General features: G+C 41.3%; 3 protein-coding genes across 10 annotated transcripts in view; 2 read left to right on the top strand and 1 right to left on the bottom strand.

Moving 5' to 3' along the window:
- The first annotated feature begins 438 nt into the window (after positions 1 to 438).
- On the top strand, positions 439 to 3,114 carry LOC128872260 (probable pyruvate dehydrogenase E1 component subunit alpha, mitochondrial). Of its 2 annotated transcripts, XM_054114753.1 has the most exons (7): positions 439 to 631; positions 797 to 814; positions 1,147 to 1,383; positions 1,461 to 1,679; positions 1,749 to 1,997; positions 2,072 to 2,320; positions 2,384 to 3,114. In XM_054114753.1, exons 1-7 carry the CDS (start codon positions 581 to 583, stop codon positions 2,567 to 2,569), a joined length of 1,209 nt encoding a protein of 402 aa, XP_053970728.1. In that variant the 5' UTR covers positions 439 to 580; the 3' UTR covers positions 2,570 to 3,114. The 2 variants fall into 2 exon arrangements, with proteins under 2 accessions (XP_053970728.1, XP_053970729.1); XM_054114754.1 differs by lacking the exon at positions 797 to 814.
- Positions 3,115 to 3,572: 458 nt separating this feature from the next.
- Positions 3,573 to 5,289, top strand: LOC128872261 (uncharacterized). The gene is made up of 3 exons (XM_054114756.1): positions 3,573 to 3,926; positions 4,155 to 4,277; positions 4,358 to 5,289. The coding sequence occupies exons 1-3, from the start codon at positions 3,766 to 3,768 to the stop codon at positions 4,533 to 4,535; spliced, it is 462 nt and encodes a 153-aa protein (XP_053970731.1). The 5' UTR covers positions 3,573 to 3,765; the 3' UTR covers positions 4,536 to 5,289.
- Positions 5,290 to 5,344: 55 nt separating this feature from the next.
- LOC128872258 (zinc transporter ZIP1-like) overlaps positions 5,345 to 15,494 on the bottom strand; it is an 18,271-nt gene continuing 8,121 nt past the window's right edge. For 2 of the 7 annotated variants that reach the window (XM_054114750.1, XM_054114751.1), the window contains one exon: positions 5,345 to 7,401. In XM_054114750.1, the coding sequence (XP_053970725.1) occupies positions 7,124 to 7,401 (278 nt within the window). In that variant the 3' untranslated portion in view covers positions 5,345 to 7,123. Of the gene's footprint in view, positions 7,402 to 10,709; positions 11,722 to 13,042; positions 13,777 to 14,721; positions 15,366 to 15,494 lie in introns of those variants that run through there. The other 5 variants (XM_054114748.1, XM_054114747.1, XM_054114749.1 and 2 more) reach the window with 5 other exon arrangements.

Here is a 15,494-nt window from a genome sequence, read left to right as displayed (position 1 = left end):
TCTGTGGACGTATATATACGTATTTCCTGTGAACTATAGCGAAGTTCTACTGTTTACAAGTATACATTTTTAAATAAAAACATCGTTTATCGAATAAATTCTATTTAATCCTATTATTATTCACAGAATTTTGAATAATTTTAAGATTTAACTGCGAACTTGATCGTTCGAAATGCCTTGAAATCATTCTACGTCGATACAGAAGATTCCTCTACTAGAAAAATGTAATTTGTTTCCAGACACGTGTATCGTTTTTAAGATTCTCTCGGATCTCATTGGATTTCATAGCCTTCGTATGAACGATTCATTACATCACGTTGTTCAACACATAGACGAATATCCATGGTTCAACATCTTTTTGATGAGTAGTGGAAGGGATAGACCGAACTTGTGACGTTTACCAACCAGATCTTACGATTACGATACTGTCCGCTGTGCTGTGTGTCTGCTCAGATCTGCTGTGGTCCGCTGTGCTGGTCCGTATCGAACGGATCCATTTTGCGCGATTAACTTCGATTATTTCGCTTCTTGTTTCGCTCGTTCTCGATTGTCATCAAAGAAAAACTTTTTTTTTTTTAAAATGATACCAAACTGCATCAGAAACATGGGCGCGCAAACGTCAAAACGAAATGTAAGTAGAAAATCTAACGAACGACAAATGACCTCTAGCTTGCCACTTTTCAACACGTTCCATTACCAGAGTCTCATTATAATTTCTAACCACGCTATTTTCGATCGAGTGTCTTCATTGATCGTTTGATTTTTCTTTTTTTTATATCCTCTGATGGCTCGCCAGTTCGGGAGCTGGAACGAGGTAATTATTCGCAGGGATTTACCGATATGTTTGTTATCACCAACGTTCTCATAGTTTGCCAATCGCACCCTGCTCATGTTCCTTCCTTCTTTGACACTTTTTCTGTAATTTTCACGTGTCTCTTTCTTTCCTTAAACGATGTAATTAAATTAGAAGATCGCTGAAATGTTACCCGTTATTAAAATTTTACACGACTTCGTAAACACGTTGCTTAAAACATGCAAATATCAAGCTTTTTTATTATATTTTTTTTCGCACTATTCATGACACGAACATTGCACTCTGTCGCAAAAAACTGAATACAGATGATTCGAAGTTTTCAATATTTATAGGTGGTGTCTTATTTCTTTAACAAGAAGAATAATTATGCCACGGAAGCTACGTTTGAAACCAAACCTTTTCGGTTACACAAGTTGGACAATGGACCATCTACCCGTGTCACTGTTACCAGAGACGAAGCCTTAGATATTTACAAGAAGCTACACACAATCCGTCGTATGGAAACAGCAGCTGGTAACCTCTATAAAGAAAAAATTGTCAGAGGTTTCTGTCATTTGTATACCGGTCAAGTAAGCATCATTTTATTAGTTCCAAAGTTTATTTTACAAACATTTTTTCTAATAAACTGTTTTTGTGTTTCTGGTAGGAAGCTTGTGCAGTTGGAATGAAAGCAGCCCTTAGGCCACAAGACTCTGTAATCACTGCTTATCGTGCTCATGGATGGACTTATTTGATGGGAATAGACCCTGTTGGAGTTCTAAGCGAATTAACTGGTAGGAAAGGAGGTAATGCAAAAGGTAAAGGTGGTTCTATGCATATGTATGCCAGGAACTTTTACGGTGGAAACGGCATTGTCGGCGCTCAAGTGAGTATTAATCGTTAGAACCGCTAAACCACCTATCCGTGTATCGTTACTAAAATAATAAACATCTAGGTGCCACTGGGAGTTGGAATTGCTCTTGCTCAGAAATACATGAACACAGGAGGTGTGTGCCTTGCATTGTATGGAGATGGTGCAGCTAATCAAGGACAGGTATTCGAAGTGTATAACATGGCAAAGTTGTGGGATATTCCCTGCATCTTTGTTTGCGAGAACAACGGATACGGTATGGGTACTAGCGTCGATCGTGCTTCCGCGAGCACAGACTATTATACAAGAGGAGATTTCGTCCCTGGAATTTGGGTTTGTCTCAAAAACAAATAATTACAAGTCCTATTATCGTGTAAATTATATTAATTCATTGGATAAATTATTAGGTGGACGGTATGGATGTTCTGGCAGTTAGGGAAGCTACCAGATTCGCTATAGACTATTGCACATCCGGTAAAGGTCCGCTCGTCATGGAGACTGTAACCTACAGATACAGCGGTCATAGTATGTCCGATCCTGGAACTAGTTATCGTACAAGAGAAGAAATCCAGGAAGTAAGACAGACTCGAGACCCTCTTACTGGTTTCAAAGAACGAATTTTGGACGCTAATCTTGTTACCCCGGATGAAATAAAAGTAAGTTCCATTGGTGCTTCGGTATCGTTAACACTGGTTAACCTTGGTATCGTTTTGTTTCAGGCTATAGAAACCGAAATAAGGAAAACGGTAGATGACGCTGTGAAAACTGCAAAGGCGGACACTGAACTTCCAAACAACGAGCTTACCGCTGATATTTATGCTGAATGTTTAGAAAAAGAAATTCGTAACATAACTCCGTTCAATCCTCTGTCGCATACGAGGATAGGTCCAGCTGTTAACGCCTAGAACAATTTTCTAGAAAAGACCTTAAACGAATTAAATCATATGAAATCTCGTATATTATAAAAACACCTGCCACTGATAAAATTCATAGCTTGTACAGAGGACCTAGAAATTTAGGCAAAACCATAAGAAATCCTTGGATAATGGTTTCGTTTACCACTTACGGTTCGGTTGTATATATACGCAGTATATATTTATTTTATTTATAGATGTACAAATAGTACCGGAAAGGAATGGGTACGCGTTCTAGACCGATTAATGGAAGATATAATATCCACTGCCACGTTGTAACCGGCGATCTTTCATGTAAATACAATACATTAATCACTGTGAATCACGACAGTAAATGTATTTAGGACAATTCGAAGGACAATACGCTATTATTCGCTCTTTTATCCTCGGTGTTACCGTACGGTGCCATTCATGCTTATTATTTCATGTTAATAGAACAATTGAACATTGCTACACTTGTAAAATATTACAAATAATACAAAACGTAATTAAAGCAGAAGCCTTTACTTGAAATTCAATAAAAACGTTATTTATAACTTGTTCCAACTTATTTTCGATTCCATATAGTAATTCGTTATTTGATTTTAGAACACGGTAAATGGTGTCAATGCATTTACGAACACATCGCGCAGCGTTTCTCAAATTGAAGAAATATGACAAATGCTTCGGTGATACTTTATTCTTATTACAGAGATCTTCAAACTTGTAATGCTAATCAGTTGGTGTTTGTATATGAACTTATTAAACGCTATTAACCCTGAACCTACTACGACCGATCAAATAACCGTTTGCAAACTTTTGTGAACTGTTCTTAGATACGATACATAAATTACTTACAATTGTTTCATACATTATTGAATTTAGTAAGACGTGAAATACTTTACGTAAATATAAATGAAACGTCGATAGGTTTAATATTGAGAATAGTTCTTTTAAAAAATATGGAACTACCTAAATTAAACGAAAATTATTAGGCGATGAGTCTCTTATAAGGGTGAAGTTTGAGAAACACTGCGCTCCGGGAGTCCATTTTTCCATCCTTGTTCTAATCGAATTCGGTCAATTCGGTGTTGTACGATCAGTAGGAATCGTGTAAACATCTCATCTTAAGTTACTTAAGCGAATATTTCATCAGTGTTGCTCATCGACCACCCAGAACTAGTTCGGAGAGGACAGATAAACGAGCAATGGCAACCGCAGGAAGCTCGAACGCCGACACAATTTTGCAAAAACTCGGCTTGAAGCCGATCACAAAATGTAGTCTCGTAAAGTTTTACGTCCCAGCGTTCGGCGTTGCTTCGTACACCGCATTGTCGATCAATGTGATGAATCCAAGTCTTGTCATCAGGTAAGACAACAAGGAATTCGATGAACTTCTCAACGTTAACCTCTAAAATTCAGCAAAGAAGTTTCATAATTCCGAGAGCATTACGTAATCCTCGAGCAAACATGTTCTAGCAATGCTATTTTAAAAGTTTTCACTGAAATTTCGATTTCCCGTCTTTCCATCGGAGATGACTACTTTAATTATGAATATAGCGATTTTTCATTGAGCCTATTCGACCTATATTTATAGAGTATTCCCAAAGAAAGACATCACAAACTTTTTACTGGGTAGCGCTCTCTTCGGCATCGGTTCGTATGTATATACTCGCGAGCATATGACTAAAGCTCCTGGAGGAGCAAGACTCGCGTATAGGTAAGTTTCTAGTATATTTTGATTCTTACGAATTACGTACCGTAAATCTATAAATTTTTACGTTACTCTATTTTTAATAGCGCCGCCGGTGCTGTATTGCTGAGCTTTGGATCAGTTTTAGTATGGGCGGTACTACGGTCTATCGTACCACCTAATCCTACTCTATGCACGATAGCTGGTATTGGTTCCGGTCTTGCGTTTATTAAGGTTGGTTCTAGTTATTTGAACTTTGTAGACGAACAAATACCAAAGAAGTAGATTGGTAGAATTTTCATTGTCGACACGGTATCGATATGTATTAAATACATCAAAAACAAAATTTGCAATAATATACTATGAAATAGTGGATTGAATCAAGAATAAGGAAAGAAATGTATTATTAAGCAAAGAATTTTTAAATGTCTACAAATTTCTACATTTTGTATGGTCTTTGCTCCATAAATGGGAGATTATGGGTCAGAATATGTTCACAGTAATTACAAACTACTTTGTTTTTCTCCCAATTGATCATTTGCAAGATTCAAAAGATGCATTACGGGCACCGAAAGATACTTAGCTTTGTTGTACGCGTTCAAAGTTGTGATTTACGTGTCCGAAAATACAAAAAACGAACAAGCTCTATTTCTTAATTTGAGGTAGCTTTATGATGTTTATGCATTTTTTAAGGTGTACAATATGCTTATCCAAACAATAGAATAGTAATAAGAATCGTGTTATATACGTGCAAATTTTTTCTTGCAATTTCAACAAATATTTCAAACAAGAAAAAATTAATTGATTTTACGTTACAAATAAAACAAATTACAGTTTTGTAATCTATTTCCTGTAAACGTAAATATAAGAAATTAATTTATTGTTGTACATTTGTGCATGTTCCTTTTATAAAGAAAAGATATTCACGATTAATTTAAATTAAAGGAACGTGCGATGTTATAAATGCATACAAAATGCATTTAATGTAATTGGATAAGATTGTATCACTTCTTTAATAAACTCTGTTATTAAACTTGAATCTATATATTTATTAATGTTCGTGCCTGCTACGAAGAATAGGGTAAACCATCGTGTTTTCTTATCAAAGTTTTATATTTTATTAGTAAGTTTTATAGTAGACAAAATAGAATTGTACGATACCGTGTGCAGTTATTATTCGCTCTTGGATAAATTTTATATACATACCAGTCGTACCACATATTTACGTAATAGCACTCACACGATACTGCCTTTAAAATGATAATAAATAATAAAGATGCGACAATAAGCATTCAAAACACGCAAGAGTAATTCACGTTTGTGCGACTGTAGTTACGAACGCAACAATTATTCTCTAAAGAATAGAAGCTCTATGATTTAGCTGATTATTTCATATACATAGTCCAAGATCGTAGAAATATCGACAGGTACGAAGTAGATACTCTGGCTATTTTACGAAAAAACCCCTATTTTAATGTTACAATAATTTAGCGATATTTAACGTGGTTTCCTGTTTACTGTTTGCGTGTATGTATATCGTATCATGATTAGTTTGTTGCGTTGAAAAAATATAATTTTCTATTTAGAAATCGATTCTTTGACTGGAAAAATATGTTTCGTTTGTTATCGAAATACGTTTGTAGCCATGTACCTGTCACGCTGATATGCAACTTGTATACCTACGAGTAAAAAGATGAACGCGACACGAATGGAATTGCAAACAGTCGTAGAATGTAGTTTCCCAATGTTATGATCCGACTTCCATTGTCTTCGTATTAACGATAGCGTGTTACCATTCCTGACGACACGTGACGAACGTTAGCTCGGTAGGAAAATGGTAACACAAATGGGAAGTTGTAAATATCGAAATATCGAAATTATGCTAGTCTCGCTCAGCAAATGGAACAACTAGGATCGCAAAATATACGTTTCATTCCGCTACTATATCATGCCAAATGCCTATTTTATATGCACGTATTTAAATATATAAACAATTAAAATGGACTTTCCTAATTACAGTATAAAAAGTAGCAATCGATATGGATGTTCCATACAGTCTATGTTACATAAAAAAATAAAGCAACCCGATCGCACGTTCTACTCGTGAACCGTATCACATGTATTATATGTACCTTCTTAAAGATATTGGCAACAGTTTCATCGAATACGATTTTTACACGCGTTTCTATAATACTTGGTAAATGTCTGTGTCGAATTACATACCGACACTTCGGCATACGAGAAACGAGTAAAATTCGATTCGAATAATAATTTTAACAGTGTTTACTCGATTTAATAGTTCAACTTACGTTGAATCGTAATCTCGTTCCAAAGTTTTCGTGTACGCTCCCATTATTTTTTTCTCGCGTCTCGAAACAAACGTTTCGTAATACTGTCCTTCCTCCTTCGATCGAGATCCTTTTACCGCCATTTTTCTCGACCGAACGGTTTCCAAGAAACTATGGGTGTATTCTAACCAGGGGGTTCGATGTTTATAGAATTTTCATGTAGCGTTACTACGATTCAATTTACATTCTATAGATGTCACCATGTCCAAAGAATTTAAAAAAAAAACGGTTAAAATAAAAGACATATTCTTAAGAATTAAAATTGAAACGATAAAATATAGCTTTATTATATTTGTACTTCACGAGTGAACTCTATTTCTCTCTATTTTTTTATCTTTCATTTTTCGTGAAGAAAAATTTTGGGTTTTTCTGTAAGAAAGAATCGATGCACGAAGCATCTACTTTTTAATCGAACATCCCCTTCTAAGTAGCACGATTAATCGATTCCCGAAAGTAAGTACCAATCGGGAGACTCCTATCCCAGGGAGGAACTATTGGTACCTCTGTTTCCCGCGCAAACCAATTCTAACTGCGGTCCGTGTGCGTTATTGTCGTTTCGTTGATGTCCTTCGAAAAGACACCAGTGGGATTCTTCATCGAGGAGGACAAGATATTGCTGACAGCTTCCGCGATGCTCTCTGTTACCCTATCGATGGTCTCTGTGAGTATTCGTCGGCTGGTTGCGTTCGATTTTTGTTCGTGGGAATCCAATTCGTGATCGTGATCGGCATCGTGGTTATGCTCGTCTTCGTGGACGTGTGTGTGACCCCCGTGCGAGTGGGAATGCGAATGGGAATGAGCAGCTGCAAAGAAAAATAATATTTTAGGTAAGTAGATGAATATTGACGTAATAAAGTTGTCAAAGGGGAGTATTTAACATTTTGGCTGTCATATTGTATTAATGCTCGTGGAGATTGATGAAGATTTCCGCGAGACTATAATTCTGTTTTCGAACAGTTGAAATCCGCGTAATCTATCGTCTGTCGTAGTAACTATTTTTTTAACCTTACCGAATCGTTGATAATGCAGAGAGTAGTAATTGCCAGATGATAATCTAATCCGCATTACTTAATCGATAATTAATATAGTCAACCCATACAACTACCTCATTGTTTAAATTGAGCATTGTAAGAAACCTAAAAATCTAAAGCGTTAGAACACAATATCTGAGAAATATGATTCTCATCGCGTTCCTATGGAAAGTCTTGGTTATCTACGGGGAGGAAACTTTTGTAACCGAGTTTGCTCGGTAGATGCTAATGAATAGACGTATAAACGTGTCGCAATTTTCCTAGAATAATGCAGTTACAGATCGAAACTCGATAGCCGAGAAAGCGGTCGAAAGTCGGTCGGATTGTTCATCGACCCACGTCTGGGGTCATTGCCATGGATGGGGAAAGCTCATAACCTGTTCTTCGAGAATACGTGCATATTATTTTTTTCTCGAGAAAGCTTTGTAAACTGGCGTTAGAATAATGGAGATGGAGGGTTCCCGAACAAACGAATGCGAGAGCGTGTTACAATGTTACCAACCGTTCATGACAACACGAGAATCATTTTATCATTTAGCACGTTCACTTCCAGACTAATATTCTTGACAATTTCTACCGTGTTCGAATTAACGTTATAATATATCATTTCGCCAATTGTTTACGAAACGAAGAGGTTAACGACTGCCAACGTAAATAAACCGGACGGATCGTACGTAGATTACGTACTCGTGTTTGTTTCTTACCGAATCGGCGTGTAGTTGTGTACACGTTCGCCTAAGCCTAAGCGATACACCGTGAAATCAAATTGCATAACGGGTGACACTTCCGCGAAGGTAGCTGTTACCAAGTCTTTTTAGGTCTCCCAAGCCTAGACCTCTTAAGTAACCCGTCCACTGTTATTAAGTTGAACGAGAATTGCGTTGCAGCGGATCGTCGAGTATGCACTTAAGTGGCCATGATAAAGACGCTGTATCTGATGATAGTTTGAGACGACAGGTGAAAATTTGCGGTATGCCGCGTGGTATGAGTGAAATACCATAGCGTCACAATGGATCCACAACCGTGAAAACAATGCAACTATTTGTTTCACAACGTAAACACGCGAGAAACTGACGAATGCTTTGGTATTTGATATACAGGGTGTTCAATCAAACAATCTTCTTCCAAATCATATTTAGGATTGGAATTCAGTTATGTTTACACGAGTTAACGTTTCTTCTATCTCTCAGGTTCCCTCGCACAGACTCGGGTGAAAATTCTACAATTAGCGAAGAATGAAAATTTCGTAGAAAATTTTTAAGAAATTTTCCAAGGTGGAAATTTCGTTCTATTTCGAATGTGTTTTCCTCGGTCGTTTAGAGCGAACCGTTTGCCCCGGCAGGGACGTTCAGTAATAATCATCATCGCGTACTTTTCACGAATTAATAGGTTAATAGGTACATCCGAGTTTTATTGTTGCTGGTCGCCGCGACGATTCCTGTGCGATACGACAATGCCACGAAGCAGAAGTTCAGCGCGCGTATGCCAGAGATACCAGGGGAGTCATTAGCCTAATTGCAATTGAGCTGTCGTGCTCTGTAGTGTCGTGGACGCGACGCGAAAAAGAGTAAAAAAAGAAATCAGAGGAAATCAGAGCAGGGTGGGAGGGGTAAATTCGCGTAATCAGACACATAAACGGCGTTCAGGAGGCGTCTCTTTAAGGGGAACAGGCACGCAAACTGTCTGCGTTATTCTGCATAAACGTTCGCCTAACCCACGTGGAACGGTCACTGACCAACCGAAGCTTCCGTTCACGAATAGTTTCACGGATTCATCGCATCTTCCACTTATCTTAACCACCCACGGCAACTCCAGACTATTATTCTCCTAACGTCTTTCGCAAAATCAAAAATTAACCCTGAAGGAAACGCATCTTTTCGCGATCGACGAAGAAATTCGATACGCGTGTTCGGCAGCTCTGACGTTAATCGTTCGGATAAGAATCGTCCTTGTACGTAACAATGCATCGACGACTAGAGATCTAGGAACACTTACAGATAACGATAAGAATGACTCGTCTATTTATAGATAGCGACTGGTGCCGGGTCTCTTCTATAGATGAAAATGGAACAAGTCTAAGACTGAAGAGGGTTTTCACGTGGCGATGCCACATGAAACATAATTCAACGTGTCTGAGCGTTCGTGCCAATGGGCGTTGGTAGAACGTACATAGTTATAAACAAGGTATAAACTACAGATCAGTGTCGATACTCGATAGTACGATTGCATTCTATCGAAAGAGCCCAAAAATAATATTTAACAAACAACGAAATTTGTTAATTTGTCAGCGACGGATTAAAACTGACCGTTGAGTGTATCAGTCAACTGTCTGACACGGACTGGGTCTCATGGACCTATCTCGAGTCACGCGAGGGCTGAGGTACCAAACGAAAGCCAAAGATGCAGACAATTTTTCACCTGGCAAATAATATCGATGCATGCCAGCTACGGTAGCCCCGTTTCTTCGCGGTCCTCGTGGCCGTGACTTTTTGGACGTTGCTACTCGGCCTTTGGGGTAAATCGATAGCCCAGACGTCGTCTCCGCGAGTACGAGTAACACGTGGGAGGTGATTGCATCAAGGACGTACCTGCGATAGGTTTGCACCGACGTTGACGGGTTGCATCGACAGGAAAAAAATGGGAAACGTTCAAACTTTTCTGGCAGGATCGTATGGAATAACGAATTTCGCGAATCAAAGTACCGAAGGCTGTATTCCGAAGCTAACGGGCCGTTGTTATCTTCGGAGTTTATACAAACAGGGAGACCATTTGGTGGGAAGATTGTTTATGAAAACAGTCTTGGATAAAAATGACGAACGAAAGAACGAACGAAAAACGATGACGGAACTCGACTGAAAACCTAATCTTTTGTATTAACAGGGAGTTTAATTAGTCAGACAGTTTGCGCAAGAATCTGTCGTTTTTAGCAGAGAAGGCAAGCGATTCTTTGATCTCTTCTTTAAATTGTAAACATTGGAAAGAATCTAGAGCGAAGTCTCTGCATAGTTGTTCGAAGCGCGAATTACCATAAACGCAACCATGATCTCAGACAGGGATTCGTGATCCTAGGAAACACTCACTGGCGATTTGGAGGCCCAGCATCAGCATGAACCCAACGATAATAGCGGTCAACTGTAGCAGACCGCTTTTGTCGTTGGCTCTCTCGCGTGCGAGGACCTCGAAGAAGACAACGTAGAGCAGCGTCCCCGCCGCCATTCCTTGGAGTATCGTGGGCGTGGGGCCTAGATTCTCGCTGTCGTTCTTGAAGTGGCCCAGGGCCAACCCTACGGCGATTCCGATAGGGGTGACCATGGAGAATATCGTGAGGTATCCCAGTGTGGTCCTGGTGGAGGCACCAGCCACGTACAGCTCCATTCCCACGCAGAACGAAATCACTAGCTTGTGGGTGGCTATGGCCGCGGCTAGATAAACCACGGACCCTATGGAGGGCTCCAGTCCCACGGCTAGGCCCTCGAAGATTGCGTGAAAAGACAGCGCCAGCACTGTTAGCAGCCCTTGGACGGACGTGTTTTTCGTCATCACGTGCTTGTGCTCGCGATGCTTCGTTCTGGGCGAGTCCGAGTCCTCCTGACGACGGTCGGACAGAGATAGCCCCGTCGGCGAGGACAAAACGAATATCGCTGGCAGAGTCTTCTCGTGTTTGCCGTCGCGAAGGTCCTCCAGGTGATGATTGGACCTTTTGTTCGACTCGTCGTCCTGGGACTCGTCGTTGTCCTCCCTCCAGGTGGACCTGGTGGTGGTGGACACCGTGGTGGTCGAGCCCGTCGACGTGGCCGCTGACACACCCGCCTGGCTGTTGCATCTGCGCACAGAGACCGTTCTGTACAGCAACGCCTCGGAGGACTCGGGTTTCCCCGTCAACGCTGCGTGCACTGCCTCCTCAACGAGGTACACGAGGAAGAAACCGCCGCAGAAAAGCAACTCGGACAGACTCAACGTTCCCAGAGTCGGCAGCTGACCATTGGCTTGGTGTCTTTCCACGCTGGCGCGAACCTCCGGTGCCAGGTGCAGGAACGTCGTGAACAAGAGAACACCACCACCGAAGCACAGCAGCAACGACGTGTGCAGGCCCTGGGGATCACACGTTATCCTCTACTTTCTTCTTCGATCGTCGCTTTCATTGTCTCCAAGACGCTTCCTTTGGTGGAGGAATTAGGATCGTCCTTTCGACGCAACGTTAACCCAGTTTCAAGGAGCTTGGGAACAATTATTCGTTATTTTATCATTTCCTAACATGCATCTGTACATCCCAAAGCGGTAGGTCGCGTTGTTCTTCCTACTGTGAACGATTGCAACATTTCTCGATTTTGCTAAACGTTTCGCGACCTTTCCAACGCTTTCCCGACTAATTATTTCAAAAATAGACCGCCAATCGCAGGCGACGAGGTCGAAATACATTAATTAGGTGACTCGTGCCGGCTTTGTCATCGCGACCTTTAGGCCTGCCTATTATCAGTTTTCCATCATACGTCAATTAAGTAACTATTGTTTCTCGATTCCTCGGAATGACACAGTTGCATGTTACGTAACAATTTTCCTTTCTCGAAGTTAGTAAGAGTTTCGTCGCTTAAATACGTTATCGCTTCGTGTAGCTGGAACGTAAACGGTACGATATTTGTTTACGAAATCGTTCCTCGTGATAATCACATTCGCGTTTATTTATTTACTGGGTTAACGTTGCGAGAAAGTGCAGCAACTATTCGCTCGAGTGTAGATAACCCTCAACTGATAGGATCGAATCTCGTTTACATAAGAGGTCAGTTTGGCAAAAAACTGGTGGAGTAAAGATTAGCGGAGTACTATCCTTTACTCGATGTGCGAAGCTATTCAGATCGAAGCTAAGATTAATTTGCCGTGCTACGAAAACATTGTGGTATACGCGAACGGCTAACTATTTATTTACCATTCGCATCGTTCGTCTGTCGTTACATGCCAGTTTGAAACGTTGGATAAGAATAGGTTTTATCAGAAGTCATTACCGTCTCAACGTAAACACAGCTGGGGTTTACTTCGTGTGCTAGACGATAATTGTCATGCACACTACAAATTGCGAAACCGATGGAAACAATTGCCGATAAAGAAATTGCTGTGCACTGTAGAAATTCGAGCTTTCCGTGGTTCGTTTCGAGAACGGTGCCTGACATTTATAAATCAGAAGATCGCTTTAATTCACCGTAGCAGTTGAGGACTATCTCTGACGAATACCTCCGGAGTGTTTACAGCTTTTCTCGGAGGAATGCATCATTGAAAATTTTATGTTAAATTCAACGCAAATCGCGCGTCTCAAATGGTCCCAAAATTTTCAACGGTGTACGTCACCCCGTTCAAGCATTATCATTCTAGAGTTTTATGTACCCCTATGGGTACCAGGATAGCGTACAGAATAACGTACTTGCGAGTCAGTGGTCGCAGAGGCGGAATTGACGCTGGAGGAGAACGCGTTCGAAACCGACGTTGACGTGCAAGTACTGGAATTGCTGGAAATGCCGCGGTGTCGTTTTTGGCGATGATTCACCCTGTATCGTCCGACTATCAGAGGCAGCATTCCAAGGATCAAGGATCCGAAGCCGAGACCAACCATCGCTCCTATCTTCGCCACGAGCAGAATCGTGGACGTTGTCGACTCTTCCATCTCGATTTCGTTGCGCAATTTCAGGTGAAATTTCGAATATCCACGATGTGGGATAGTTTTGTCGATCCTTCTTCTTTCAGGGTCCACCCTGTACCCCCGATTCGATGGTTCCCTCAGCTTCGACGCTTCGACGACATCGTTTGCAGCTAAACTGCTTGCTCGGTCGGCTAATTTCTAGGATCACCACCTCGCTCTGTCCTTTACCCTCCGGTCTTCGTCAATTGGCATGTCGACCTTGGAACACCACTCGGTGTTTTGCATTAACTCGCAGGTGTTTCGCACTCCACTTTCCTGTTTGTCCAGGCGACCGAACGACGCGTTCACTTTTTCACTCGGTACGTTAGTTGTGCGTCGAGCAACTATTTCGAAATTGGTGGTACTTAACGTCCACGGTTATACGAATATAATTAAGGCGCCGCGGGTCACCGAAGCGATAGCATTCACAGCCGAGGAATTTCTTAAGAGGATACACGATTCCATGCTCTCTACGTGGCCTGTACAGAAGAGGTACCCACGGTTGAGATCTTCCTAAGAACTGACCTTTTTGCTTGCTGGCAGAGATGGGCGGAGATCTTATCTGGGTAAAAATTAAAAGATCGCCGATAAAGGAACTTGTGACTTTAGGACTTGTTTTCGATCATTTATTAGTGGAATTTTCGCCCAGCTCTGACACGAGTTCGAAGGAAGATCCTCGGTGGTTTTGGTGTCGAAGTTGAAAGAGAAGAAACCGTAAGAACGAAGAGTGGATCTGTTCTCGATCTTGATGGTTGGTAATCGAAAATCGACGCAGAGACTAGAGAGATACATTTCTGTGAGAATCGCGTGTCCTGATTTCGACCTAGACGTACACGTGTTGCGGTTTAACTTTTCCTTTTTGGAAAGTGGAAATGTTCTGGTAACGCGTGATGAAACACGTTACTCGCAGGACTCGGAGGATTTCGTTAAGTACAGCAGGACTCGATTCTATCGATGGTTCGATACTAAGGACAGTTTGCACTTTGCACCGAGACAGTAATTGAGTTATCGTTCGGGAACTACCGATGCGAACTCGAGGAAACGGTTGAAAAGCTCGAAGGCTCTGTCCCACTCGTTACGAAACCATTTGGCTCGATCAGAGATAATATTCTTCGCGTGGATTCGATTCTCTTTGAGAACAATCCAAAGTGGATTCCAAGGAACATCCCGGAAGACGTGGACGATAATCTTGGTAATAGACCGTAGTTCTCGGAACGATTCTAATCGCGATCTCTTTGCATTCCGAAGTGAATTTCCCCAGAAATTATCCGGAGATTGGTGGATCTATAGCTATTCCACGTGTCACGAGAGGGCTCCAGTTTGACATTGATTCAGGGCTCCGAAGTAATCTCAAATACGATCCCAACACATTTAGAAACGATTACTTTCCACACGTTGAGATATCGGGCGGATAAGAACGATACCTTTTCAGATTACGTTAATTAATTTCTCTTTCGAGAGGTTCGAAAGCATCCCGCGCAAGACTTGGAGAAATTTCTAATTGTAAACTTTCGTTCATTAGGTTACACTTGAAGATCATTTCCAAGACTCGACGCTATGGAGTACTCGGAGATTCTTATACCTTTCTCTCTCACTAACCGCGTTCGATTCCCACTGATCTTCCTAACCACGTACAAAAACTTCTACCCTAAACTTTCCTTCGTTTCCATTCATCTAATGCGAGTTCCATTAAAAACCACTTGGAAGAAGCCTGAATGGAGTACTCGTCCCTATACCTTCCACTCGCACTAACCACATTCGACGAACACTGATCTTGCTCACAGCAGCACTACCTCGATTCTCGTCAAGTTTCCCGTTCTAAGAATTGGAAAGAGAATTCCAAGGAACGTGGAGTACTCGGAGTAACGACAGTCGTTCCACGCGGTACGACGGCGAATTGGACACTCCGGGGACTCGACTCGATCCCCTCGCGTCTTACATAGTCCAAGCCGAATCGTTTCCTGCGCTCTCTTCCCCTTCCACGGTCGTGCTTCCCTACCCAACGTGCGAGAACGATCTCTCTCTCCTTTCCCAGTCGATAGTACGAACTGGTGTGCGCTCACGTAGCCCAACGAGTACTGTTTGCAGGTACGTACGTCGGTATGTTTGATGTCACTATTACAGTGGCTCACAGGTACACGTACTTCGCGATGACCTCGTGCAGTACAGATAGACAGACCCGCGCCGAAAATTCAGC

This window comes from Hylaeus volcanicus, chromosome 2 (assembly GCF_026283585.1).
Source record: "Hylaeus volcanicus isolate JK05 chromosome 2, UHH_iyHylVolc1.0_haploid, whole genome shotgun sequence".
In the NCBI taxonomy this organism is placed as follows: Eukaryota; Metazoa; Arthropoda; class Insecta; order Hymenoptera; family Colletidae; genus Hylaeus; species Hylaeus volcanicus.
The sequence above is the reverse complement of the archived record's forward strand: the minus strand, read 5'-3'. Positions and strand labels throughout refer to the sequence as shown.

Excerpts from the sequence above, each read along its gene's own strand:
- LOC128872260 (XM_054114753.1), top strand. The coding sequence starts at position 581 with ATGATACCAAACTGCATCAGAAACATGGGCGCGCAAACGTCAAAACGA. Across the intron at positions 1,680-1,748 it reads ACGGCATTGTCGGCGCTCAA|GTGCCACTGGGAGTTGGAAT; the intron begins GTGAGTATTAAT and ends ATAAACATCTAG. Across the intron at positions 2,321-2,383 it reads TTACCCCGGATGAAATAAAA|GCTATAGAAACCGAAATAAG; the intron begins GTAAGTTCCATT and ends GTTTTGTTTCAG.
- LOC128872261 (XM_054114756.1), top strand. The coding sequence starts at position 3,766 with ATGGCAACCGCAGGAAGCTCGAACGCCGACACAATTTTGCAAAAACTC. Across the intron at positions 3,927-4,154 it reads AATCCAAGTCTTGTCATCAG|AGTATTCCCAAAGAAAGACA; the intron begins GTAAGACAACAA and ends CTATATTTATAG. Across the intron at positions 4,278-4,357 it reads GGAGCAAGACTCGCGTATAG|CGCCGCCGGTGCTGTATTGC; the intron begins GTAAGTTTCTAG and ends TATTTTTAATAG.